At 32.8% G+C, this 27,138-nt stretch overlaps 13 protein-coding genes across 13 annotated transcripts; 6 read left to right on the top strand and 7 right to left on the bottom strand.

The window, feature by feature from the left end:
• Positions 1-94: 94 nt before the first annotated feature.
• On the bottom strand, positions 95-3,376 carry ELE39_000049 (Low complexity coiled coil; the record flags this gene model as incomplete). The annotated part of the gene is made up of 1 exon (XM_067344817.1): positions 95-3,376. The coding sequence occupies one exon, from the start codon at positions 3,374-3,376 to the stop codon at positions 95-97; it is 3,282 nt and encodes a 1,093-aa protein (XP_067200837.1).
• A 564-nt stretch (positions 3,377-3,940) lies between these two features.
• ELE39_000050 (60S ribosomal L7a) lies at positions 3,941-4,720 on the bottom strand (the record flags this gene model as incomplete). Its single annotated transcript, XM_067344819.1, has 1 exon — positions 3,941-4,720. The coding sequence occupies one exon, from the start codon at positions 4,718-4,720 to the stop codon at positions 3,941-3,943; it is 780 nt and encodes a 259-aa protein (XP_067200838.1).
• An 884-nt stretch (positions 4,721-5,604) lies between these two features.
• ELE39_000051 (60S ribosomal L5) lies at positions 5,605-6,540 on the top strand (the record flags this gene model as incomplete). The annotated part of the gene is made up of 1 exon (XM_067344820.1): positions 5,605-6,540. The coding sequence occupies one exon, from the start codon at positions 5,605-5,607 to the stop codon at positions 6,538-6,540; it is 936 nt and encodes a 311-aa protein (XP_067200839.1).
• Positions 6,541-7,153: 613 nt separating this feature from the next.
• ELE39_000052 (uncharacterized protein) lies at positions 7,154-8,029 on the top strand (the record flags this gene model as incomplete). The annotated part of the gene is made up of 1 exon (XM_067344821.1): positions 7,154-8,029. The coding sequence occupies one exon, from the start codon at positions 7,154-7,156 to the stop codon at positions 8,027-8,029; it is 876 nt and encodes a 291-aa protein (XP_067200840.1).
• Positions 8,030-8,076: 47 nt separating this feature from the next.
• On the bottom strand, positions 8,077-10,416 carry ELE39_000053 (cleavage and polyadenylation specifity factor; the record flags this gene model as incomplete). The annotated part of the gene is made up of 1 exon (XM_067344822.1): positions 8,077-10,416. The coding sequence occupies one exon, from the start codon at positions 10,414-10,416 to the stop codon at positions 8,077-8,079; it is 2,340 nt and encodes a 779-aa protein (XP_067200841.1).
• Positions 10,417-10,708: 292 nt separating this feature from the next.
• Positions 10,709-11,698, bottom strand: ELE39_000054 (MRG Alp3 like i with a chromodomain and an MRG domain; the record flags this gene model as incomplete). The annotated part of the gene is made up of 1 exon (XM_067344823.1): positions 10,709-11,698. One exon carries the CDS (start codon positions 11,696-11,698, stop codon positions 10,709-10,711), a length of 990 nt encoding a protein of 329 aa, XP_067200842.1.
• Positions 11,699-12,554: 856 nt separating this feature from the next.
• ELE39_000055 (histone deacetylase) lies at positions 12,555-15,482 on the top strand (the record flags this gene model as incomplete). Its single annotated transcript, XM_067344824.1, has 1 exon — positions 12,555-15,482. One exon carries the CDS (start codon positions 12,555-12,557, stop codon positions 15,480-15,482), a length of 2,928 nt encoding a protein of 975 aa, XP_067200843.1.
• Positions 15,483-16,215: 733 nt separating this feature from the next.
• ELE39_000057 (putative large low complexity coiled coil) lies at positions 16,216-18,984 on the top strand (the record flags this gene model as incomplete). Its single annotated transcript, XM_067344826.1, has 1 exon — positions 16,216-18,984. One exon carries the CDS (start codon positions 16,216-16,218, stop codon positions 18,982-18,984), a length of 2,769 nt encoding a protein of 922 aa, XP_067200845.1.
• A 434-nt stretch (positions 18,985-19,418) lies between these two features.
• ELE39_000058 (caltractin) lies at positions 19,419-19,862 on the bottom strand (the record flags this gene model as incomplete). The annotated part of the gene is made up of 1 exon (XM_067344827.1): positions 19,419-19,862. One exon carries the CDS (start codon positions 19,860-19,862, stop codon positions 19,419-19,421), a length of 444 nt encoding a protein of 147 aa, XP_067200846.1.
• A 426-nt stretch (positions 19,863-20,288) lies between these two features.
• On the top strand, positions 20,289-20,591 carry ELE39_000059 (uncharacterized protein; the record flags this gene model as incomplete). Its single annotated transcript, XM_067344828.1, has 1 exon — positions 20,289-20,591. The coding sequence occupies one exon, from the start codon at positions 20,289-20,291 to the stop codon at positions 20,589-20,591; it is 303 nt and encodes a 100-aa protein (XP_067200847.1).
• Positions 20,592-21,378: 787 nt separating this feature from the next.
• ELE39_000060 (Pus1p-like type II pseudousynthas) lies at positions 21,379-22,884 on the bottom strand (the record flags this gene model as incomplete). Its single annotated transcript, XM_067344830.1, has 1 exon — positions 21,379-22,884. One exon carries the CDS (start codon positions 22,882-22,884, stop codon positions 21,379-21,381), a length of 1,506 nt encoding a protein of 501 aa, XP_067200848.1.
• Positions 22,885-23,314: 430 nt separating this feature from the next.
• Positions 23,315-24,785, bottom strand: ELE39_000061 (signal peptide containing protein; the record flags this gene model as incomplete). Its single annotated transcript, XM_067344831.1, has 2 exons — positions 23,315-23,743; positions 23,778-24,785. 2 exons carry the CDS (start codon positions 24,783-24,785, stop codon positions 23,315-23,317), a joined length of 1,437 nt encoding a protein of 478 aa, XP_067200849.1.
• Positions 24,786-26,313: 1,528 nt separating this feature from the next.
• ELE39_000062 (uncharacterized protein) lies at positions 26,314-26,719 on the top strand (the record flags this gene model as incomplete). The annotated part of the gene is made up of 2 exons (XM_067344832.1): positions 26,314-26,349; positions 26,463-26,719. Coding segments are annotated over 2 exons (293 nt in total), but the record flags the coding sequence as incomplete, so codon positions are not given.
• Between the last annotated feature and the right edge of the window lie 419 nt (positions 26,720-27,138).

Raw genomic sequence — 27,138 nt, forward strand, 5'->3', positions numbered from 1 at the left:
CAAGTTTCTTTTAAGTTATTACTATCAGAATTGATATAGGTATTTATTTATTTAACAATTAAAAGTAATAATCACTTGTCTTCAATCCCCAATTTCATGTTGTAATCTTTACCAGATTCTGAACAATTTCGTTCCATTCACAAATATTAACTTTCATTGTATTGCTCTGGCTATTAATCATCCTTAATACAGAGTCTTGTCCAACAGATGGAACCTTAAGTAATATCTTTCCAATCTTTTTGCTTACATTAGTTTCCACTGAGTTGTTAAAACTATTTTCCTTCATTGCTTTCCCTGTTCCGGATATCAATCCTTGCAAAGAGGTTTTCATTATATGTAATTTATACTTCAACTTTGACTCTTTTTCTGCATATTCTTCCCACTCCTTTTCGAATGATGAAGTTCCACCAGATCCTTTATTAGTCATGATTGGTATCGAGCATCTGTGAAACATAATCTGCCTTTTTAACTCTTTAAACTCTTCAACTAAAGCCAATATATCTGTATAAACATTCTCCTCATCCTCACGCTCGTCAAAATAACTGCATAAAAACTTTTCACTTACTTTATGATGATGACTTTCAGCTCGTGAATTGAAGTCAGAGCCCATATTCTCACTTTCGCCTCCCCCTTCTGTACTCTCTCTCTTTGTTTCATCCTTCACTTTTTCTTTTTCCCTCTCTTCTCTCCTCCTCTCCCTTTCCAAAATTCTTTCTGCAATTTTATCCAATGAATTTTTTGAACGAACTCGACCCAATATCATCTTTTGGGAATAGTTCGACTTCAATATTCTGTTTGGATCTTCCTTTGCTATTTTTTCGTTCCACCTATTCATTTCTAATTCATATAACTTATTACTCATTAACCTGATTAGTCGTCTTAAATACACTGGTTCCAATACGTCCAACTCACTATATGCTTTAATCTTTGGAATATTGTGCAAATTCTCCAGATCACGCTTCAGATTATCAGAATAAATTTTCATTTGCTTCACAGTATCCTCATATTTCTTCAGACGTTCTTGACTTATTCTCATCTCAAATTCTTGTTCTTCTATTCTATGCATCAGTAGTTGTTTATGATCCTGAAGTTTCTTATATTCTCCCTGCATTACTTCAAATGATGAATACGCTACCTCTTTTTCTGTCAACTCCTTCCTTAAAGACTGAATCTTTTCATTCAGCAGTTTGGTTGAATTTTCATATCTTGTTTTCTTTGGACTGTCAGAATTAGCTGTATTGATTAACTTTGAATCCACATTCTCTACTGTTCCAGCGGATCCTGAAACCATGTCTTCTGAATCTAACCTACCAGCTTCTAGTGACTCTTCCTCTGTAACCGCTCTCCTTTCTTTATTTTGATCTATAATTGAAGTAGTTCCATTTTCATTTCTCACATCTCCATCCAATTCAATTTGATCATCCATATTCAATATTAATTTTTGTAACTTGCTTGAAATAATTATCTCAGGAAGAGAATCCATACCTAAACTAATTTTGGAATTTTCCATCTCCAATTCCATGCGAATAGGATTCAACAAGTCATCCAAATTTGTATCAATATCTTGAATAGATTTAAATAACTTATCCACACATTCTGCCATATTAACTCCTTGATTTTCACCTGGATTATGTATTGTTTCGTAAATTTCATTTTGTTTTATTATCATTTCCTCAAAAGATACTTTAAATGCTTCACTTTTACTTTGGCCTAGTATCCTAATCCAATATAATCCATTCCATAAATACAGCCTATAATCAATTGGATAATGAATCCCATTTAAACACAAATTTCCACATTTCGAGTAAAACTTTTCCGAAATTTCTAATGACTTTTTATATATTTCATCCAAGTTTTTTTCTTGTATCGATTTTATATTTAATCTCAACAAAATAGATAGTGAGATATTAATATTCATTATTGCGTCCACACAACATACTGGTAATAGTTCTATGCCGGCGTTTTTACTGTCAATATTTTCATGTGGACATGCATGCACATTTTTTGCATGTAGAAGATTTTTGAATTCTTTAATTTCTTCATAGGTAATATTTTGATTTAAATTATCATTCAAAGCATCCTGGGATATATTGTCAATCCATTTCAAAATTGTTTTTATTTCAGAAAGAGATGGGAGCCCTGCAATTTGGGAGTTTTGTATGCCAAATTCGTCTTTATTTAGTACTTCTAGTGTTGATAGCCTACTTCTGGAAAAATCTCTCGTACTCATTATTACTGAACCTAAATCTAAAATTAAAAAACCTATTTCAATTGTAAGGTTACAGACCCATTGTATGATTCCTGCCATTTCTCCTCTATTTGTCATATTTGGTATATCATAAATCTGTAGATACCTTAGAGCTTTATATTGAAAATATTGCAAAAATATGTTGGACTTGGAGAACAGGTCATATAAGCCTAAAATTCGGCTAATATAGTCAGAATAAGCAGAAAATGCATCTAAAACTGAAACACTCTTGTTTGATAGCAAGTCATTTAAATAGTTACGATTTATTTCCCTTTCTTCACCTTTTAAGTTTAAAGACAACTCCAAAAGTTCGCATTTTCTTTGAATTAACTTTTCCTGAGAACTACTCCAAATAATTCCAAATTCATATTCCAGAGGATTCATAATTTCTTTATTGGAATTGTCATTAAAGCTACTTTTTTTATTAATTTGATTCAGTATTCCATTTTGTCTTCCTATATTATTGTACAAGAATCTTCCTCTAAAGTTATCCACAATCGAAGCCAAGCGGCGAATTACTGATTGCTGATTATCTATTTTACTAGTGTAATTCGCCATCTTCTTTTGGGTACTTTCCGAAATTGTTTTTATTGCTGCTAAATACTTTTTGTTATCTTCCTCTAATTTCCGTATTCTATTATTTAATTCAGCTTCTATCTGCTTTGACTGCTTCAAAAGCTGCTGATCTATCTGAATTAATTCCTCATATGAAGCTAGCTTACTATTATTCTCTCTATTTGCAATTTCCTGCTTCTTTGTCTTTTCAAAGAATTTGTCCATTTCTTCCTTCATATTATCTATTAATATATTTTTCTTACAAATCTGATCCACTAACAGTTTTACATACCCTTTCCATTTTGTATTATTTTCCAAAATCTTCTCATTTATCTTCTTTATTTTTTCATCCTTAACTTGCACCACCTGCATACTGTAATTTATGGCACCGTCCATATCATCCATCAACTTTTTGAAGTCATTCATCATAGCATCATCTCTATTTCCCTCCTTCAATTGCTTATTTTCTGCCTCCAGCTCTTTAATTCTCGCTAAAAGCGTGCTTTTCTCCTCATTCTCATTCCCTAATGCTTTCCCAACTTGGGAATTTGGATCCTCTTCATTGATACTCATCTTTGAACTTTTTTTTCAAACCTCTTTGTTGAATTCTAGTCAAGTATTCTCATCCACACACGCCTAAATGTGCATTTCTTTCTTTCTAAATTACTCCAAAAATAATTAATATCGCTAAATTCACGTTTCTATGCAAATAAATGTATTTCTCCAATTTATCTGTGGGAACCATTTACATGCAAGAACCCGCCACACGTATGGCGGCAAAAATAATATGGACAGTGGCGTGCTTGGCGCCCAGCACCCGGTACCATAACGAAACATTAATGGAAAATACATGCAAAATTTAAAGCTGCATTCACAACAAGAATAGAAAATAAACTAGGGATAGAAAAATAATAATTAAAGTGAATAATAATAATAATAACAATGACAATTATATTATTTCAAAAGTTCCAAATGATACATAATGCTATCACGTAGATTCCAAGTGGAGATTTTGATCGATGTCTTCGTTAAGAACAAATCAGAAAAATACATTGACAGCCCTCCGTCCTCATTTTTTTTATCATTCAACTTTGTCAAAATTATTTGTTTTATTATAAAATTTCAGCACAAATTAAATTAGGCAACAAGACCAACCTTCTTTGCCTGCTCCATAGCAAGAATTTTCTCTCTTCTTCTGATAACATGCTGTGCCTTGACACCCATGATTCCACCTCCCCACTTTCTTCTCAATTCAACATTATCGTTATACTGAGCTCTAAAGTTGTTACAGAGTAAGTCGAATTCTGCCTGATCTTCCTTCCTGACTCCCTCAATAGCTACAACTGCAGCCGTCTTCTTACCGATCAACTTTCCGAGTCTGGCCTTTCCTCCAATAATACAAAAAGCAACATCCTTTCTTCTGCATAAAGCTGGAAGGAAGCAGACAATTTCAATTGGGTCAACATCAGAAGCAATTACTACAAGTTTGGCCTTCTTCATCTCAATGAGGTCTGTTACATGATTTACACCATACTTAAGGAATAATGGCTTTTTGCTCTCAACAGTTTCTCCAGCTGCTGCCTTTTTTGCTTCCTCCTGGAGTCTGGCCTTCTTCTCGGCACGGGTCTCTGGCTTGTATTTGCCCATCAAACGGAGTAATTGGGATGATTGGTTCTTATCCAAAGTGCAGGTAAATTGGTTCAAAGTTGGTGGAACCTTTAGACGTCTCATTAAAGTACTCTTCTGACGTTGTAATAAAATGTAACGTGGATAACGTACATAACGAGTCAAATCAGTCTTTGGACGGATATCACCTCCAAGCCTGAAGTTTCTTGAAGTCTTTTCAATTAAAGGGTGACGAACCTTTTGAGTACTTGTGTTCTTCTTGTTTTGTCCTGATTTATTCGATGCTACCATCTTTACTAATTCTTACTTCTCCTAAATCTTGTAAAATTCCTGATACCTTTCCAGTTAATAAGTCTTATGAAGATATAAAAAAAATACTCTCCAATAAAGCTATTTTTAACTTATAAAAAAAGAGCAACTTTTTTCTTTTCTTTTTTTCAACCTTAATTTAATAACCTTTTACAATTAATATTCAGATTATTACACCGCCTATTTAATTTACTTAGTCCAAAGTATATTATTTTGTATATAATTTATATATAAAAGAGACGCCAAATACTTAAAATGACTATGTTACTATATAAAAATAATATGAGACATTTAATCAATTTGTAATTGATTTTAATTATTCAATTACTATTAATTTTTGAATTTAAACCTATATATACAAAGGTATTTTTTTTATATTGGTAATAAAATAGAATAAATTTGACCTTACCTTTATTATATACCGGCAAAAAAATGTCGTCTCGTCTCTCATTTATATTATACATGTCTCAATTAGAAAAAAAATATGAATTAACTGATTACAAGTATAATACTTTTGAGACAAAAGTTTGTTTTAAATATTTGAATATAAATTTTAATTAATTTGACTTAAATAAATTTTGTATTATTAATAAGTTTAGCTAATATAATTAAATACTATATATCATTAATTACCAATTAAAATATAAAGAATTGGCGGCAAACCAATTAATTACTTAATAATACTATTAATAATCAATAAATAATAGTTAAAAATTAAATTAGACTATAGCAAGGGTAATGAATAATAATATAGTTTCCACAAATAATTAAAAAAAAGCAAAGGCTGGTGAAAACAAAAAGATCTTTATTTTGGTTTTTAAGGCAAAAAGCATTAGGCATTTTTATTGGTATCTTATATTAAAAATATGGCTTTTGTTAAGGTTTTGAAGAATAAAGCATACTTTAGCCGTTTCCAGGTTAAACCACGTAGACGACGTGAAGGTAAGACTGATTATCAAGCTCGCCGTGCTATGATTTCTCAGGACAAAACAAAGTACAACTCACCAAAGTACCGTTTTGTTGTAAGATTGACCAATACTAGAGTAATCTGCCAAATTATTTATGCTACAATTGAGGGAGACAGAGTAATTTGTTCAGCTGATTCCACGGAATTACCAAGATATGGTGTCCCAGTTGGCTTAGCAAACTTTTCAGCAGCATATTGCACTGGTCTTTTATGTGCCAGACGTGTATTGAAACAACTCGATATGGATAAAATCTTCACTGGAGTTGGTGAGATTACTGGAGATGACTACCATGTAGAGGAAGAGGCTGAGGACAGGAGACCATTCAAGTGCATTTTGGATGTTGGTCTCACTAGAACAACAAGTGGAAACAGGGTCTTTGCTGCCATGAAGGGTGCTACTGATGGTGGGATTTATATACCACATTCCCCAAACAGATTCCCAGGATTCACCAAGGGTGAGAATGGTGCTGAGGACTCATTTGATGCGGAAGTACTCAAGGATCGTATCCTTGGAAAGCACATTTCCAACTACATGTCTGAAATGCAGGAAGATGATCCTGAGAAGTACAAGACTCACTTTTCTCAGTACATTAAGGCTGGTATCACTGCTGACAAGCTTGCCGATATGTACAAGAATGCTGTCAAGGCAATCCATGCTGATCCATCTCGTCAGAAGAAGCCAGCAAGAAAGGTAGCCAAGACTCGCGTTGGGAACACTATTAAGACCGAGAAGTCCCAATACGTTAGACATGTTAAGCTAACTAACCAACAGAGAAAGGAGAGAGTACAGAAGAAGATCGAACTTGTTGCTCAGTTGGCTGCTCAGGAAGAGTAAATTTTGTAGAGGTATCATATAATAATGTTGCATCTATAGTGATTGTAACCCTTATTTAACACGTAGCTTTCTTCTTTTCAGCGTTCTCTTCTTTTTTTCTTCCCTGTTTGCTCCATTGCTCTTATTGATTAACACTTATTTTAACCTTGCTCACATTCTTCCTAATTCTGTTCAATTCTTCATTTCCTGCTCTGTCCTTATTCTCGCTCTCTAGTTTTGAATTTTAATAATATTTATAGATTTTCCAATGTATTTATCTTACCACTCATAATTACTAATTAGCCCACAAGTCTGAATCGTTTAATTTTTTTTAAATTAAATAATAGTCACTCAATAACTCTACATTGCATTTGGATATATACCGGTATTACTATTATTTATTTTCCTTTTGTCCACATACTTTTATTAATGCATGTGCATGTTTTGCCCGCCCAAATAGAGGTTGAAAATCAAAATACCGGTAAGTACGTCATAATATAAGAGAAAAAAAAATTAAGTTCGAAGGAAAAAAAGAAATTAGGGGTAATAGAAAGCACTAAATTTTCGTCTATAAAATAATGGAGTTGAGTTATTACATTTTGGGGGCGTGCTACAAGACAGGAAATAAGTGAAGATGGAGAGGAGCGAAAGTGGTGGAAATGAAACGGTCGAGTTTATTGAAAAAAGTTCTGAGAAGAATTCTAGAGATCAAGAGAAAAAAAATTCTCAAAACGATGACCTTTTTGACTTATTTATGAAAGAGGTTAATGAATCCAATTCTGAAAGTAAGCAACTAGGAAAGAGTATTGCCAAGAATAATTATTCAAAAAGGGCCAAAATATCAAAGTTCTTGATTGAAGGAAAAATAAAGGAGGCCATTAGTAGCTCATATGGGAATGATGAAGTGACTATAGGAACTTCAGAGGAAGAAATTCTGCGTTTAACTTCGCGTGTGTTTGCCAATGCATATGAGGTAATGGGTATTCCAGTGGATTCTGATGATGCCATAATTGGTAAAAAGTATAGAAAACTTTCATTATTGATCCACCCTGACAAAACAAGTCACGAAAAGGCTAGAGAGGCGTTTGACATACTTAATAAAGCTTATGAGGAGCTTCAAAAGGCTGAGAATCGTATCAAATACAAGCAGGTCTGGAAACGTGCTGAGGAACTAGTTAAGAAAGAAAACAAGAAAAATAAGCTTTTTAAAAAAGATCAACAAGGCCAAGAAGACTTCAAAAGGGAGTTTAACAAACAGGTTATAGAAATGAGCGAAAAACTCTTAAATGATATACAGGAAAGAAAGGAGTACAGTGAAAAGTGTCTCTTGGCAAATCATAGATTCGAACAAGAGTTATATAGACAAAAATTGCAGGAAGAAAAAGAAAAGTGCCTTCAAAGACAAAAATGGAACGAAAAGTTTGAAGAAAGAGCTCAAGGTTGGAGATCATATAAACAAAATAACTCTAAATTATTTAACAATAAGTCTAGCTTCGATAGTGACGATTAGATTAATGAAACATATCAATATAAGCCAATTTCAGCAAACTTTGTGAATTATAGTAGCTGAATTGGTAAGGTAGAATCTTCAATATTCTGTATTAAGTTATAAATCTTTTCTTTAACCTCTTTATTATCATTAGGCGATGTTAAGATTATTCGTTCTTTATAAAATATATTAACTATGATATCTCTAGTATGATTTCTGGTATCCTTCACTGAAAAGTAAAAGTTTGGAAAGCTGTTTTTTTTACTGAGTTTGTCAATCTCAATATTCTTGTCTCTAATTTGGTCCTCTATTTGGGGATGAATGCCATCTGTACATGATCCATAGTTATTTTCTATACACGATCTTAAAGTATTATATATTTCAATGTTTACTTGGTTATTTCCATATTGTTTATTTTCTGATAGAAAAGCAATAAAGTCCAGAATAATAAATGAAAGAGTATCTACTACCAAATCACATAATTGTGAAGAATTCCATTGGATTATTAACTCATTATCACCAAGATTCTGTCCGTCTTTCCCAATTTCTTTTATTATATATATTACAATACTACTTTCATATAGATAAATCATCTCATTATTTAACACAACGTCATCAAAAGATTTCTCAATTTCTTTCTCCAATTTTTTGAGATCCATTATACAATTCTCTGGTAATGGTATTCTCATTGTTTGCTTTATACAGGATTTCTTCACATCTATAATTTCTGATACATCTTGTGGTTTCATTAAGAGTGCTGGCTCAAAGGGACGCATAATCAATAAAGTCTCCTCAACATCAATCTGTGAGCTTTCTTTTCTCATCTTTTTAATACTATTGTCATTCACATCAGTCTGGTTATCCTTTTCTCCTTTAACAAGCAATAACTTCTTGTTTTCTTCTTTTTCTGACAAATTCTTAATTTCATGAGTAATACTTCCAATTGCATGTATTGCTTGTTGTGTAGGGAAAGTTAATCCTACTTTTTGAAGGATTTCTGGGGCAAAAACAGCCAAAGATGGAGATAACTCTTTCAGTTTATCTTTAAGCTTCTTACATTCTCCTCTCTCTCCATGAACAAGAATAACATTTGGGACTTTTAGACTGTTTATGAACTCTTGAGTCTGGGCAAAATCAGAGTGGGCTGAGAACGATATCTGGTCAAATTTAGCTCTCATTGGAATAATTTTCTCTCCAAGTTGAATCATTTCAGGTTCTTTACGAAGTTCGTAAGCCGGTGTTCCTCTAACGGCATAACCTGTCAATATGATTCCATTCCTTTTATCTGGAGCCCAGATTTCAAAGATATCACGGGATGTGCCATTCTGAAGCATACCTGGAGCTGCCATTACTACACAAGGGCCTGGATTATAAATGATATCTTTAATTTCATTAAGTGAGTTGACGGTTTTAATATGATTAAATTGAAAAGGATTAATTCCCAAATCCGCTTGTCTTCTAACAGAATCTCCACACTGGTTGATATATGTCTCAAAGACTCTCATACATTTGATTGACATAGGGGATGCGTATATGATTGGAACATTTTGGATTGACGGAGTTCTTGCCCAATGTTCTTCTAAAATTAAAAGAAGCTCTTGAGCTCTACCAATAGCAAATACTGGGAGCAGGCATTTTCCTTTTCTTGTGATTATTGACTGAACTCCACCAAGAAACCTTTTTTCTCTATCAATGCGTGGCTCATGTATTCTTGTACCATAAGTAGATTCACAAATCAAAACGTGTACGTCAACCGGAGGTATTTCTGCTCTTGGAACATGACGATCATCTTCTCTGCTATAATCACCAGTATAAAGAATTCGAACTCCTCCAATCTCCACCAGGAACATGCAGGCTCCCAATACATGCCCTGCTCCATAACACGAGAATCTGATTCCGTCCAGCTCTACTTGTTGTCTGAAATCTATAATTTCTGTCATATTAATAGCCTTTTCAATATCTTTTTCAGTATATAAGTTAATGCTTGATAGCGGTGCCTCTTCTGACTCGATACTTCCAGCAGAGAATTTGTTAACTCTTGCATAATCTTGCCAAACTAATTTACAAATAGCCTTAGTAGGCTCTGTCATAAACACTTTACCATTAAAATCTGTCAAACTAACAAAGTAAGGGGTTGCTCCGGAATGATCCAAGTGAAAGTGAGTAATCAAACAAAGATCGATTGTACTTACATCTATTGCATCAAACACCGGAAGAGACCCAATTCCTGAAAATGCTGGATGTATTCCACAATCAAACATTACTGAACGGCCCTTAAAAGATACTACTACACATGAACGACCTACCTCGCATCCTGCTCCAAGAACTTGAATATATAGAGTCTCTCCTTCTATATCAATTGTCTGCTCAGTTACTCCTGAGTCAAAAATCACTTCATTGTAACTCATTTCTGATATTTTTTCAAGTAGCTTCAATTAACAATTCCTTTCCATTTGTGCGTTCAAAACCTTTTAAGACAATTCAATATCCCTTTACTCAAAATAAACTTAACCAGGAAGAAAATTCTAATCTTATTCACTTTTTTTTACCATAGACCATTGGGCGGGAAACAGAGATCATGAGACGATACATTTTAGGGTATCGGTATTAATCACGATATAAGGTTTGAAAATATAAGTTTTGGATTCCCAACTGAAAAAGATTGACATTATCAGCTTGGTGAGAACTGGAAACTGTTTGCTAGATAGAAAATGGCTTGTAATTTCCGATAGAGAACTTTGAAAAGTTGTTATTAAAATAATCGATAAAGGAGTTTACGGTTTTGACCAGCTCCAATTTAATGGCTTTGATAATTAAATAGTCCGGGTGATCATTCTCTTCATCAGGATCTAGGCTAAAGCTATAATCGCCGAATGAAATATTATCTCCAATAAGTCTCGGCAATATTATAAGTAGTCTAAGAAAGTGCTCAATTCCAAATATTTCAGAAAATTGTGTGCTTTTTGTAGTTTTCTTCTCAAAGTAGCTCACCTGATTCATTTCTGATGGGTAGATTAGTCTCTTTTTGAGAGCTTTGTTGAAGATCTTTGTCAACATACTAAGAATCGCCTTTTGAATTTCAATTTCAGGGGAAATTTGTTTCTTTTTCTTTTCTAGATTGCTTTGGTAGGTAATGTACTCGACAAAGATGTCCTCAATGCTTGGATTTTTGGGTAGTATAACCAATTTTCCGTGGTTTATTTGGTTTTTATCGTGGATCAAGACGCTGTATATCATCTCAGAAAAGTCAAACCACTCAACTTCTATTTTGTTAAAGTTTAATATTGAGATTTTAATCTCTTGTTGGGAATTAAGCTCTCCAAGTATTTCTTCAACAATTGCTTGATTTTGCTCTTTTAAAGCATTTCGAAGCATTTTCTGCGTTTCAAAACTCTTTTTCCTTGTATTCCCATCTATTTCGAAAATAAGAGCCTCTGACTTCCACTCATTATAGATTTTATTGAAGTAGTAGTTCTTACTTCCATTCTTGTGATTTTTCACATATCCCACATAGTAAATAGGGTGCCACCCATTTGGGTGTATTTTCAATGAGGTATCCAAAATCACTGCTTTCCAAAGCTGGCCTTTCCATAAAGAGTAAACTAAATCACCAATCTTGTATTTATATTTTACTTCATCCTTGTTATTATAGGAGTGCAACTCCTGTGCCAAGTTCTCCACGCTTTTCATTGGGTTTCTTATCTAATATTAACAAAGTTTAGCCCTAATAAAATAACGAAATTCCAACTACTAAGTTTATTACTCATACACTACAGCTGAGCCAAGAATGATTGAATCAGCTGATGCTATCAGTTTTTCTTTATTATACTTTGTAATTTATTGTTCAGTTTCTTTTCTTTTTTTTTCCTAGTTACAACATATTATTACATGCCTTTTGTCTTGTCTGTTTAATTATATACCAAAAAATCATATAACCATTTTCCCCAAACTTTACCGCGTAATTGTCAATTTATATTTCCTTAAAGCCCATTTTAAATAAATAATACCGGCGGCCACGTCTTGTCTCCCGACATAATTAAATATTTAATTTAATAGTATTGGCACAATGTCAAATAATTAACATTGGAATATGTAATGACTAGACAATAATTATCGAAAATGTATTTGATTAATTGTGATTATTAGAATAAATAGCCGAGATTATTAAAATATAATGAGGAGAAATTTGATCATTAATCATTTTTTTTTTAATTGAATAAATAATCTGAAATAAGATAAAAATTTTGAATTCCCACATAAATTAATTGGTTGTTTGGCTGGTAATTAAAGTATTTTTTTAAATTGTTAGCTGGGTCAGATTCAAATAGAATATTAATTAAAGTTTTAAAAATCTTGATATTTCAAGATCAAAGATTAATCCAAATTTATGGCCAATCTTTGATCTCATTTTTTGTGATAACAATTCTTGGACTTCTTTTCATTTCTTATATATATTTGTATATATAAATATATAAATATATATATGTATATATATATTTATATATATATACATATATATATAAGTATATATTCGAATTAAGGAAATATGAGCCCGGAAAATAGTCTAATTGAACACCACCAATTGAATATTAAACAAAATGAAATTTCTCTTCAAAATACACCAGTAGATAATGATTTAAATCTGGACCACTCCCAGAATAACTCTCAAAATATTGATATTTTCACAATTAACGCTGATAAGTTTAATAATGATGATAGTAAAGACCGAAATAGTAGTAGTGAGTTAAATTTTGAGGTAATTTCTGACCAAAAATCAACAAATCAAAGTGAAGATTTTGGCACTAGGCCAAATTTGGATCAATTGATTAAGTATCAATTGCTGGATAGTTTTAATCCAAAACCTGGACTTTTCCAGAAGCTGATTCATTCTCGTGACTCAAAAACTCTCAAGGAGTATATTTTCAGCCCTATGAGGTGTATTATCAACGATAGGGACTCATCAGGATGCACTGCTCTACATATTGCACTTTTAAATGCTTATCCTGATATGCTGGAGATTCTCTTAAGTTGTCAATCTGAAGATTTAAAACTGAATAGCGAGATTGAGAATACTTGTGTTGTTGGTGATTCTTTATCACATAATGACGGGTACCAAAATAGTAGTATAATTCCAATTGATTTGTCTATTCCATATGCTGGCATTCCAATTTCTCATCTGGTACTTTGTAAAGCAATCTTCCCGGAAAGATATGATGACTGTTTAAATTGCCTATATCTTCTTTTACCTTTTACATCAAGCCGTAGTACTTCTCAAAGTGTATCATGGCTGGATATTAACGCCACTGACCAGCTCGGAGTCACTGCACTACATTTAGCTTGCAGTTTTGGTGATTCAAAAATTGTTTCTCTATTACTAGAATATGGCGCATTGGCAAATATTTCAGACTTGAATAATGATGAACCAGTTCATCATGCCATATCAAGTAGAGATCCTGATACACTTTCGGTAATACTTTCAAGCGGAGGTGCTGATCCATTGAAAGAATCAACTTGTACAGCGAACTTAATAAAGTGTTGTATAGATAAATCTGCCTGGAGATGCCTTCATACACTGCTAACGGATTCTGAATATCAGCAACATCCAATTTCTGAGAGCGAATATGATTTGCTTTCTTTTCATGCACAAAAGCTAGGATTAGGATCTGAATTTGAAAGAGTATTTTCTTTAGCTGTTGAAATTGCCACTAATGATGAATCCAATCAAAGAGAAGGAGTAGGGCATGAAAGCTATATTGTTGATGGCCCTTCAATGGGACTAGCTTCAACTAGAATATTCACACATGGCTGTTGTATTGACCATATTTCTCTTCCAGAGCCAATGGATATGCCAGTCAGACGTTCTAAATTAGTTAATAAGATTCCAGAGAATCCAACACGTATGGAGGTATTGGTTAAACCTAATGTTGGAATTTTAAGAAGTAATGAGTTTTCTTTACTCCAATGGACTGAGTCATGTAAACCTGCAATATTATCAGATATTCTTAGAGTTCATGACTGGGCATATGTTCGTTTACTGCAACATAAGGTTGAGGAGAGCCGGTTAATCTGGGATCAAAGACCATTTACTACTGGATCTATAGATGACGATACTCAATTAACTCCGGGTTCTTGGAAAGCAGCTTTACATGCAAGCGGCTCAGTTATTAATGCTGTTGATTGTGTCTGTAGAGGGGAAAATCGAAATGCATTTTGTGCTATAAGGCCTCCTGGGCATCATCTTGGAACATGGGGAGCTGCGCAAACAGTGGGTAGTGATGAAGGAATTCCATCGGGATCACAAGGATTTTGTTTATTGAATAACGTTGCAATAGGAGCAGCTTATTGTAGATACATGTACTCCAGTTTAGGTATTTCAAAGATTGCCATTATAGATTTTGATGTGCATCATGGAAATGGTACTGAACAGATTGTTCGAAATGTATCTCCAGGAAGTAGAAGGTTAAAAACATTGTTTAATCCAGTTCCTGGCATTAACTTAAATTTGGAGCAGGATATATCTTATTATAAGATTTGGAGAGATGAACTTGATGCAGAGAATATATTTTTCTCAAGTGTTCATGCATATGATGGTACATTTTATCCAGGTACAGGGCCAGATCAATGTATTTCTAGGCCCAATATTATCAATATTGGGCTTGCAGAAAAAACCACTTCAAAGATATTCAGAAACAAAATTAAGAGATTCTTGTTACCAAAACTTCTCCAATTTAGGCCTGATATTATTTTCATTTCAGCAGGATTTGATGGCCATGTTATAGATATTGTGGGGAAAGGATTTACTTCGTGTACTGAGGGAGATTATGCTTGGTTTACTCAGCAACTGATAAGTATTGCAAATCTTTGTTGTAATGGCAGAATTGTTTCGGTTTTGGAAGGAGGATATAATACAAAAGCTTTAAGTCTTTCACCACTGGCAAAATCAGTCGCAGCCCACGTGAGAACTTTACAATGGACTTCTCCAAACTTAATGCCAAATCCACAAGAATGGGAGGATGAGTTATTGACTGAGGATAATGAAGATTTTGAGAATGAAGACGACGATATAGTTGCTAGTGGAGATTCCGGAGTTTTTGATAGCTATGTAGATAATGGCATGATAGCTTTCGGTAATTCAAATGTTAGTAGCTCTGATAATTTGAACCATTTAAGCAGCTCTAATAATTACATTGTTGGCACTGAAGTAGCAGCATCTTATTCACCGAGCTTGAAGAGACATAAATCTCAAGAAAAGAGTGAAGCAGCTGAAAACCCACTATGTAACAATGATTCATCTTCAGCTTTGTTACCTGGCTCTCAGATGAGAAGCTACGAAGTTAATAATAATGCTGGTAATATTATTAGGCCAAGGCGAGCTGCAGCGATTAAAGCTGAAGAAAGTATTCAAAAGAAGATTCAATCTGAATTGGATTCTTCAAAACAAATTAATGACAATAATTCGAGTGAAAATATTTGAGCCTTATTATTCGTTTTCTTTTGTATTAATGATAACCTCTTTATTGTATATTCATAGCATTTAATTATTATAGTTTTAAATATTTTTATACCGGAAATAATTTCTTAAAATTTTTCTTTAAAAAATCAATAAATTACTTATTACGTCATTTTTTACATCTAACTTTTGTACACGTATAATCACTTATATACCGGTATTGCATGCATCCACATGAATTTTCAAACATCAATAAAAAAACTTTTGCATGTTTCCCCACATAGGCAATTACGCGGTACTAGTTAGAGCAAAAAAAAAGTGAGTTAATTAATTTAAATATTGTAAAAGAAAAAAAAATAAAAAGTTTTTAAAAAAGGTGGAAGGTAGGAATTAATAACAAAGAATTAAGTGATTAAAGAGTAAGGAAGAGGAGGATAGATGTGAGGCTTGATTTCAGTTAGTGGATTCTTCAAATTAATTTTGTGTAATTAAAGTTTATAAGCTAAAATACTGTGGATGAAAATCACGAAATTATATTTTCTTATTACTTTTTATATGGAAATTTTTAATAAATAATTAACCTGAAGAAAGGATTGGATTGGATTTAACTGGTTGATATAAGAAAGAAAATTGTAAGAGTATTTATATATTGATTCTCTGTAACAGAGGTTTCAAGTAACAAAGGAATAACTGCTGATTGTGTGAGATAAAGAGAAGTTCTGAGTTTTTTTAGAATCAATGCTGATTTAAGTTGGATATGTATAATTCAGCGAATTTCCATGAAGAAATGGGATTAAAAACCAACGATAATTTAAAGATGGAGAACAATTTTGGATCGTTTCAAGGATGGAAGAGCAAAACGGGGTACAATAAGTTTTTGAATGATGATGAAGTTGACAACGTAGTACACGTAAAGGATGTACCAATATATATAAAGTACAATTCAGTCTCTTCAACCTGTACTAGCACCGCCCCATCCACCCCAAATTCTCGTGATTTTGACCGTCTGGAAAATAATGTAAGACTTAATAGCAATATTATGAATAATGAAACTTTACCAGTCCGTCCGCAAGCTTCTCACTTTGGAAAGTTGGGAGAGGAAGGATTATGTAATAACGCAGGTAGTAGTTTTGGGTGTTATTCTGTATATAGTAGAGGAGGGATTTTGGAGAGTTCGAATACAATTATGCAGCTTTTTAACTTCAGAATAGTTAAAAGAAGGCATTATTCAAATTCAAGCAACTTATTAAAAAGTCATAACAGAGTGCATATAGAGATGACTAAGCCGAATGACTTTTCCTTCTTGTTGAATAGTGACATTAGTGATGGAAATGACTTTATTCACTTAAAATCAGAACAGCGTCTTTTGGTCGATTTTCAGGAATTTCCAGTGATGTTGGTTGATTTATTGAATAGATCCAAGGGAACTAGGTTTTCTGAAAACTATATTGATGGAAGAGTGAGCAATAGCAGTGCAAATATAGAAAAGGAGACAGTATTTCCTGGCATAAATAGATACGGTTCTGGTAATTTACCAACCAGCTTTTCTCCAACGGGAGGTGATTGTTTGAATTCACTGAAGATTGTTCTGAACATGAATATTTCAGAAGGAGGGATAGAACAATCATATTTAGGGTTATCTTCAGGAACCACTTTCAATTCTGGGATACTAAGTCGGGTTGATTCGTGTACATTACACTTTGTCGAATTAAACCACTACAAGGAAATTGTTCATTTATCACTTCCATTTGAGATGGCTAATGAAGCTTTCTTCAGGGACTATATATTAAGACATTTGAATAATTACTTTGACTTGTCAAATAGACAACAGAAGATAATTACTAGTTACGAAACTGAGGTTGATTCATTAAGGAAAGAAGTGGGATTACTCAACGAGAAACTTTCAAAGACAAGTTATCTCTCAGCTCAGAATGAGCGTGATATATCGGAAAGGTTCCAAGCTGAGATTAAGAGGATTTCTGAAAGATACGAGAATGACTACAATCAACTAAAGATGATTTACGAGGATACTCACAATAGAGAGTTAGAGCATTGGAACCAGGAAAGGTTGTCTAGTGAAGACAGAATTAAAGATTTGCAACAGCAGCTTGAAGAGCTGGGAAGTTTGTTTAATGAGCTTAGTAAGTCAAAATCGAGCTTGGAAAAGTATATTAAGGATGACAAAGAGACGAACAATGGGCTTAAAGCTAAGCTGGAGGCAATTCAGAGCTCATACGACATATTGTCCAAGATAAAGAGTGAACAGGAACAAGAGTTGAACGACTTAAAGGTGGAATACAACAGTTCTGTAGAAACCAATAAGACTCTGAAAGACGAGTTGGAGAAAAAGAAAAAAGAAATTAGTGAGTTAGATACCGCATTGGACGACGCATGTAAGGAGATTGAGAAGGGAAATCAAATTATTTCAAGCCTTCAGACATCTTTGGGAAATGTAGACAGTAAATATAAGCAGCAGATGACCAGTTTTAGCAATTTGAAAAGGAGCTTTCAGCAAGTTGAAAGCAGGAATAGTAGCCTTGAGGAGAAGATCAAGGACTATGAACAGTCATTGGATGATTCAAACAATCGTCAGGAACAGCTTATAGAGGAGAATGAGAGATTAAGGAAGATTTTAATTGAAGCTGAGAAGCAGATTGAAGTAAATCAAAGCGTGATTGCATCATTAAAAAGACAAATATCCATCAACGAATCGAATTTTTACAGTCTTGATCACAATTTGAATGCTGGGATGATCAAGAATTACGCTAAGTCTTATCAGGGCTTATATAATACAATAGGACATAGCAATTCAGCCTCTCTGAGTGGGATTCATTATTCTCTCGGGAGCATCCAGCCAACTATTTCTTCAGTTTCTGCGTCACGGAGTTCGTATTTCGGTGCACAATTGATGAGCTCTGCCAAGCATAGAAAGAGATCAGAAGCCACATTTGATGCCAATTCCATGAATAGGAAGTATTCCATGTCTGTTCAGCCAAGAAGATCTCAGACTTGGACAATGGAGAGCGTGAATCATGAGCCGAGATACACTACTGAAACCTTTGAAATAAGAAGTCAAAAGAGGGGCGGAGAGGCAGCGAGCTCAAAGGACTACCAGAAGATTGTGAGCTCTTTATACTATCGTGATTTAAATGAAGAAGCCGGACTGGGGGGAAGCAGTGGCATTAAAAAGGCGTTAGAGACTATAGATGAAAGAACTTCCTCTATTTTCACTCCACCAAATAACAGAAAAAAATCAGAAGAAGCTGGACAGAAAAGAAACATTAATTCAAAGAGTAATACTAAAGTTTATAAGAATGAAGGGGTTCTTAGAGAAATGGAAGGAGCTACTTCATCTGAAACCACAAACAAGGCAGAAGTTGGTAGGAGCGATTATCACGAAATTGATGAAATATTATTTGAATTGGAAGGAACCGGAGATAGTTTTGAAAGATCAGCCAGAGATTTTGCCACCCCAAGACTTAAGACTCCAATTAAGCCTATAAGATCCGATAATAGCGGGAGCTAGTAAAATGAAGAATCTTCCATTCTATGGAAAGTACACAAAATATTTCTGTCTTCCTATCATTTTTCTCAAATCAATTTGTAATGTTTAGGGTTAGTTTGTTAAATTGAAAGATAACATGAGAAGTTATTCAAAGAATGCATAAATCATACAGGGAACTATTTATTTCGATGAATATCATTACATGGAGTATTAAGAGTCTTATCCAAGAACTTCTACAAAGCTAACATAGATTCCTCCTCTAATGTAAATGGATGTACTTTTGATGCTAATAGGCCATTTTGAGATTCAAATAATTATATAATTATTCATCATCTTTCCTTATTTTATCAGGAAAGAGAAGCTAAACAACTTTCTAAGGGTTCTTGGATGATAATTATTCCTTTAAAATGCAATAGTTTTTGTAAGATATTATGGTAAAACTCAACTCACAGGATTTAACATCTTTCAGAGTAACGATGGAGTGCTGATAGAAGATCATCGGGAGAAATAGCATTATCTCCATCGCCATCTAAGTTAGTTAACATAGTTTTTAATTCCTCCTCGCTCATAGTGAGCCCAAGTCTGGAAGCACATGCTGAAAGATCTTCAAGATCTATTGTTCCAGTCTTCTTGAGGTCAAGGCAACTAAAGATATTGACGGCATCTTCAACAGTGAATTTTTTTATTTCATTTCCACTGTTCACAAGACTTACAAATCCTGCAAAATCAAGTTTACCTCCGCATTCCTGAGTTAGTGAGTTGAGTCTTCCAATGACAGTGTTGTCTAGTGGAATATCCATACATGTAGCTGCAGCTCTAAGGAATCCAACATCTAACCCCGATTTACCATCAAGTAAATCAAAAACATCTCTCAATTCTCTAACTTCCGTGCTATCCATTTTTAATAAAATCAAGATGTCAACTTTGGTCTTAGTTTCCTTGAATAAAGTCTAATAAAAAAGAAAGCTTTGATATATAATTACTTTTTTCTTTAAACTTTTACAAATACTATTTCTCTTAATCTATTTATTGCCTTGGCTTACACAAATGCAACAAATCTAGTCAGGAAACAACAATTTCTTTACACTATCTTTATACTGTATTCTTGTACCTTCTCCTTTTCTCCTCTTTAACACTAAGCTTCTATTATATCTGAGATGCTTATATCTATACTTTCTCTTATTTTCCATGTATTGCCGTTTACATGTCTAATATTATGCACACTTTAATGATGCAAGACCGGCGGGAAACTCTGCCCGCCCACCACGGCATATGGCGGCACTCGTGGGGAATTATGAAAGGAAGAAACTGAGTAAAGAGGAGTTATGTTGGGCAAAGGAGATTACAATGTCTATGATAGTGAAGGCAGTAGTTTGGAGGATGGCATGGGTAACTTAATCGAGGATGAGTTGGCAGAGATGGTGTTATTGCAGGAGGTGCATGATTTAAGGTTGGAAAAAAAGAAGATTAGAGTTGCTGGAATTGTGAAATTCGTGGACTTAATTGAGCAGGAGCTCGCGATATTTTACGAGTCCAGAAGCTTAAGAGTGAGTTTGAGGTATGGATTTGGATTGATGAAATACATGATTTTGTGGAAGGAAAGTAAATGCATAGTTTACGATTATTGAAAAAAGAGGGAGTTATCACAGTTAAAATGTTTAATAGGGATAAAAAAACTAAGAATATGACCATGTTGGCGCATTTACACGTAAATTATAATTTTTTCATATTTTAAGCATTACTTTACTGAAATCATGTACAATTTTCATAGAAAAAGACTTTTTTAGAGCAAAGAGGACTACTAGACCAATTATCTAACTTTATCTTAAATTGTTTTTAGGAACTTGAAAAAGTCAAGGATTCGAAACATAGAAAAAGGTAGTAAAGTGGAGGTTATAGGTTATATAATAAATCAGGAGAATCTTAATGCACACCAAATAGAAGGGAAGAAAAATGAAGAAAATTTGGTTGTAATAGCTCAAGTAATAAGAAATATTGACGGGACTAATTTATATTTTTATCAATTAAGTATTATTTTACGTAGAAAAATGCTAAGTTCTGTAAATATGATATGTTAAAAAGTTATAATTTAATTAATTGATTTTATTTTCCAATTGGTTTTTTTTATAACTTGTATCGTATATTAAATTATCAACCATAAATGGGTGTCTACTAATTGACTCAATCCATTCAATCCATCTAAATAGGGAGGTAAGAAAGAAAGAAAAAAGTGAGGGTCAATTTCAAACAAGTCAAATTTCGTTCAACAATTTCCTTTTTTTCAAATTTATTTAAGTAACGTTTTTGCATGCATGCATGCAAAAAACACGTAATTCTTGATGATGAATACTTAAATAAGTTTTTTTTCTTTAAAAAAAAAAAAAAGAGATTGCCGTTAGAAACACTGAAGTAAACTTACTTGTTATCATTTGGTTCAGAAATAGTTGATGAGATTTTAGAGTAGATTGAGTTAACTTTAAAAGACTCCATTTCTTTAACAAAGTCGCAATCTTTAATATGAAATGAGAGAAATTGAATTGCAAAGTCAGTCTGATCTGTGGAAATACTTCTCTTTGTATTGTAGGAGTTGTAAAAGACCCTATCTAGAAGCAGTCCTTGGCTTGGAGCCAAATGAATGGAAAATTTGTCAGGTAAAAAGCAAAGTTTAATTGCATTACTTGGAGCTGTTCCTCTGAAAATCTCTATAGCCAAAGCTACCATCTTTCTTATTTGGTGTAATAAAAATGACTGTCCTTTAATCACAATCTTAATAAGTCTTATGTCGCCTTTAATTTCATTTGGATAAACTTTAACTACTTTAATCTCCTCAATATGTCTCCAAGAAGTAGAATCTTCATAACTTGACTTGGATGTAAAGTTATGAAAGCTATTTGTGCCAATATATTCATTCAAAATCAATTGGAATCTTTTTAAATCTTCATCTGATAAGCTGAATCTCCTTTTTGGGTCCAAATAATCGTCAATTTCGTAATTAACCAATTTGTAATCGTTTCCAAACCCATAATTGTTGAGTCTGTTGGTTTGATGAAACTCAAAAAGCCTCATTCTATCTTCTTTTTCATCGTCTTCACCATCCTCTCCTCTCTTTGCCTCCTCTTCAATTTCATTGACATCAGAGTTCTGTTTTAACCTTGTGTTGGTAAACGTCCTCTTTCTTTTTCTACTTGCAATCTTTAATTCACTTAACCCTCTTTCAAACCTGGATAAGCTTGCCTTAATAAGCTCTTCTTTCAAATCCTCATTGTTAATACTTACAGGCTTCAAAAGGAATTCAGGCATTAAGTATTCGTACTGTCTTCTAGAACAATCTGTTCTAGCATCAAAATTCTTAGTTACCCTAAAAATCTTGAAAATCTTGATATTTGTAGACTCCAAAAGCTTATTAAGCCTATTTACTATATAATCCAAAATCAATAACTCGTCCAAAAATTCATCTACATTGCTATTTAAAGTTGATGAAGCTTCTCCCAATAAAGGATTCATACTTTGAATTTTATCCACTCCATTTTTATTTAAAATATCTCTCTCTACTTTAAGTCTTTCACAAATCTCTTTAACTCTTTCATTAACACTTTTATTCTTTAAAATGCCTTTTAGCTCATCATTTATTCTAATCTTAGCTCTAAAAGATACCACCTGGCAAACTGAATGTACTCCTTTATCAGTTCGTCCGACTCTAGACCACTTAATCTTCTTTAATAATCCTCCTTGATCATTATTCTGTTCATTACTTACAAAAAACATGCCAAGCCCCTCCAAACACTCCTCCATTTCCCCTTCTATAGTTCTCAACTCCTCTACTTTTTTATTATCTTTCATCTGAATTTGCATTCCATGGTAATTTGACCCATCATATCCGAAGGCCATGCAATATGTTTTTATAGGAATTACTTCTTTCATTTCAATTTTCCAGTATTTTCTCCCAAAATATAATTAAAGAGCCTATCTAATTATCTAAGACATTTATTATATCAGGAATAGTAATTAAATTTAATCAAGAGACTTTTTTCAATCTTGAAATACCACTTTCAATTCAAAACCTTAAATTAATATTATTTTCCTTCATCTAATTATATTTTTGATACCTAAAAAGGTCTATAATAGTTTACCGGTAATTAAATAGTTTTTTGATTTAAAAATCATTTTAATATTTTTCTTGACCAGAAAATATTAAATACTTTTTAAATGAAAATTAATACCGGTATTGAAAATAGTCAATATTCCACATTTCCCGCCTGAACTAAGTTTTTAAATGCATGCAATAAATTATAATTAAATTAGTGTTGGATTTTTTAAAAAATTATATAAAAAAACAACATTGTCTTTCTAGCTAATCATCATCATCATCATTAATATTTGAAGATGGGCTTTGACCACTGCTGCTAGCTCCTCCACTTCTAGCCATTCTTATAAGGATGCGTGCCATTTGTGAGACAACTTTATTGAGTTTCCCAATTTCTTCCTTTCTTTTTTTGTTTTTTCTAATTAATTTTTCGACTTTAGTTTCCATATTGGACATTCTAGACTCTAAATTACTGCCGCCTTGTCCAGCTGCTCCACCTTCTCCAGCTACTCCACCCTCTCCAGCTACTCCACCCTCTCCAGCTACTCCACCTTCTCCGGCTACTCCACCTTCTCCAGTACTACTACCATTAGAACCGTTATATATATCAACTAAGGTAATTCTGGGATTTCCTGTCTTCCTCCTTTTTTTAAGCTCCTTTTTAAGTTCTTTAATTCTTTTCTTTGCTTCCTTCTTCTCTACNNCCAGATGAAGTTAGCATCTTAGTTACTGTCTTTTCATCTTCTTTATCTTGTTTCTTTTGCTGTTTTTTTTCCTCTTTTGTTAGTTTTCCAGTTGCTCCACTTTGTCCAGCTGCTCTACGTTGTCCAGCAGCTCCACCTTGTCCAGTTGCTCCACTTTGTCCAGCTGCTCCGCCTCCAGTACTACTACCACTAGAACCGTTATATATATCAACTAAGGTAATTCTAGGATTTCCTGTCTTTCTCCTTTTTTTAAGCTCCTTTTTAAGTTCTTTAATTCTTTTCTTTGCTTCCTTCTTCTCTACTCCAGATGAAGTTAGCATCTTAGTTACTGTCTTTTCATCTTCTTTATCTTGTTTCTTTTGTTGCTTTTTTTCCTCTTTTGTTAGTTCTCCAGTAGATCTGCCCGAGCTGGTTTTGCCAGCAATAGATTCAGATTTAGAAGTATCTTCAGTTCCCGCAGTTGAGCTGGTATTAGAACTAGTACTAGCAGCTCCAGTACTATTAAAGCCTCCGGAGGTGTTAAATAGTTCCATAAGAGTCACGCTGGGGTTGGACTTTCTTTCCTTCTTAAGTTTTTTCTTCAGTTCCTTTATCTTTTTACTGACTTCCTTTGAAGGCACTTTATTTTTTTTCCCTATATTCTTAATCTCATTTTCATCGTTCTTATCATTATTCTTTATTTCCTTAGCTTGTTTCTTTTTTTGGTTTTTCTCTTCCTTCTTCTTTTCTTTCTCTTCTTTCTTCTTTTGCTTCTTCTCTTCCTTTTGCTTTTTCTTTTCTTGCTTGTTTTTACTTTTGGATTTCTTTTTTGAAAGTTGAACAAATGAAGTACCTTTTAGGATAATTCCAGTTTGTTTTTCGTCTAAAAGCAAAGTAAGTCCGAATTTTCTTTGAGACAACTCTGATTGAAATATTTCTTCTACCAAATATGGGCTAATTCTTCCCAAATAGTGGTTTTCTCCACTAAATAAAACAATAGCACTTAAACTGATCAGTGAGTACCCACAGAAAAAAAGCCTTTTAATCTTACTCATCCTCCAAATGATTTATTCTGGCCTCTTTCTCAACTTTTGTAGTAACTTAAAGTTTATATATGCATATATAATTTTTATATATAAATGTATTTATATATATATCAAATTAGCAATCCTAATACCCCTCCTATTTGCACCTGTGCATGCATTCACAATATTGTGTGACTATTTTCTTGGCGCCAACCAGTTAATAATGAATATATATTTGTAATTAAAATTATAAAAATAAAAAGAAGCGTTTTGAGATTTTATCTGACTTTAACAAGTCATAGAGCTGTTAAAAATTAAATTAATTTTTGTTCTTAAAGTTTTACAGAAGCTGGTCTACTATTACTTCCTCTGATTTGTTTTTTCCTTCCTCTCTTTCATAGTAATTTGTATAGATCATATTGCCAATATGTAATTTAATATATGAGAAAAATTTTGAACTTAGTCAAAGTTTATACTAACAAAGAAAAATGATACAAACTACTCTTTGGACAATTTTTGAAAACTCAATACTAATTCTGACTCAAATATAACAAATTAGAATTTGTTTGGGTTTGGGCTTTATTGTAGTATCCATTCCTAACTTATTTCTACTAACTCAATTTCTCATTTAATCATACTACTACTCAAATTTTTGTCCAGATATTCAGGCCTCCTATCACCAAAAACCACACCTCTTCATAAAAGTTAAGTAAGTTTGAACTTACTGTTGTTTCCACCAAAATCTAATATAAAACCTAATTGAAATAGAAAGAATGAATATATATCAAATTTAATTTCTGTTACGTAATGTTACTTAGCCACCACTTATTTAGCATTTTTTATTCAATGAAAACATTTAATTAAATAAGCAACTTGGATAAAGAAAAGTTGCCGCCATTTGTGTGCATTTATATTAAAACACAAGCTGAAAAGAAGATGCGTGTAAAATAAATTTTCGGCTTGGAGCCGAATCAATTTATAGTCGTGCAGGCAGTTTAAATTGCAATAATACATTTTTTCTATGAGGTGAGGTAGTTTTACAATTAATATAATTTAACTATAGCACTGAAGGTCAACTTTAAAATTAGTTGGAAATAATTTATTAAGTCAAGTTGACATACCAAAGTATATTTCCATTTGAGTTAAATATAAAAAAAATGCCAGTCGCTGATGTAAGTTTCTACAATAGGTATACTTGAACGTTTTTTTTTCTTTTTTAATATCATGGCTCTTCTTTTCATTTGGAGAAAAAGAAAGAAGCAAAAGCCGATAATTAATTTTTTGAATACTTGAGTATGTATTAATTACTCCAAGTATTCCTTCATAACCATTCATTATAATTTAACTCAATTACTCATCTTACACCATTAGATTGAAAACTGTGCAAAAATTCTTGATTGTGAAAAAAAACAACAATTTGATTTAAAACTTTCCCATAGAATTCTCGTTCTTGCGGGCTTTTTTGTTAAGTAAGTTTATTGCATGTACTACTCCGAAAAGCAGTGAATTAAAAAATATTTGATTAATAAAATTTAGCGAAGAAAAAGTACAAGAGTATATGGAAACCAACTCTAAAACTTCTTTGACCACAGAGGTAAGTCCAATTTTTAAGATTATGCAGCCCGACACGACTTTGCATTCAACCTTTGGGGCAAATAATTCAGAAACTATTTATATCTATTAAACTTTAATATACTATTTTTACAGGATTTAAAGTCATTTGCAGAAAAAGCCAAGCTAGATACTCCTACTAAAGATACCATTAAAAATATGTTCAACCTACTTGATGTTGGTAAATCCGGCCAAGTTGACCTCGAGCTACTAAAGTATGGGCTCACATCCATTGGAGCTGACAAATTTAACAGCTCCGAAGTTGAAGACTTCTACAAACTTTTAGATATTAATTTAGCTGAAACAAACACTGTCAAAATCGACCAAATGGTTGATAATATCATGAAACTAGTGTCAACATTCAAATAAAGCACAGATTTTAATTGTAACTCAGATATCTCAAACTTATTTTAAGTCATTTAAATACAATATCGCTTTTACGATTTATAACTTTTAATTAGTGTTTTTTTATTTGATTTGCATGATTTTCCCGCCTACATGTAATTAATTGATTTAATGTTTTATTCTGTCCCATTTTCAAATATTAAATATTTAGCATTATAATTAAGTAAATACAGAAAAAAAGCACTAAAAAGAACCTTAACTATAAAAATCTGTTCATTTTAAGTTAAGAGAACTGGAGAGTTAAAGAGCTGTTTAATTATTGTAATTGTAAATTGTTCAATAGGAAAGAAATAAAAATATTATATATATGTATATATAGTGTATATAATATATATATATATATATATGTATATATATATATATTATA

The sequence above is a fragment of the Cryptosporidium sp. chipmunk genotype I genome (assembly GCF_004936735.1).
Source record: "Cryptosporidium sp. chipmunk genotype I strain 37763 chromosome Unknown contig_1, whole genome shotgun sequence".
Taxonomy (NCBI): Eukaryota; Apicomplexa; class Conoidasida; order Eucoccidiorida; family Cryptosporidiidae; genus Cryptosporidium; species Cryptosporidium sp. chipmunk genotype I.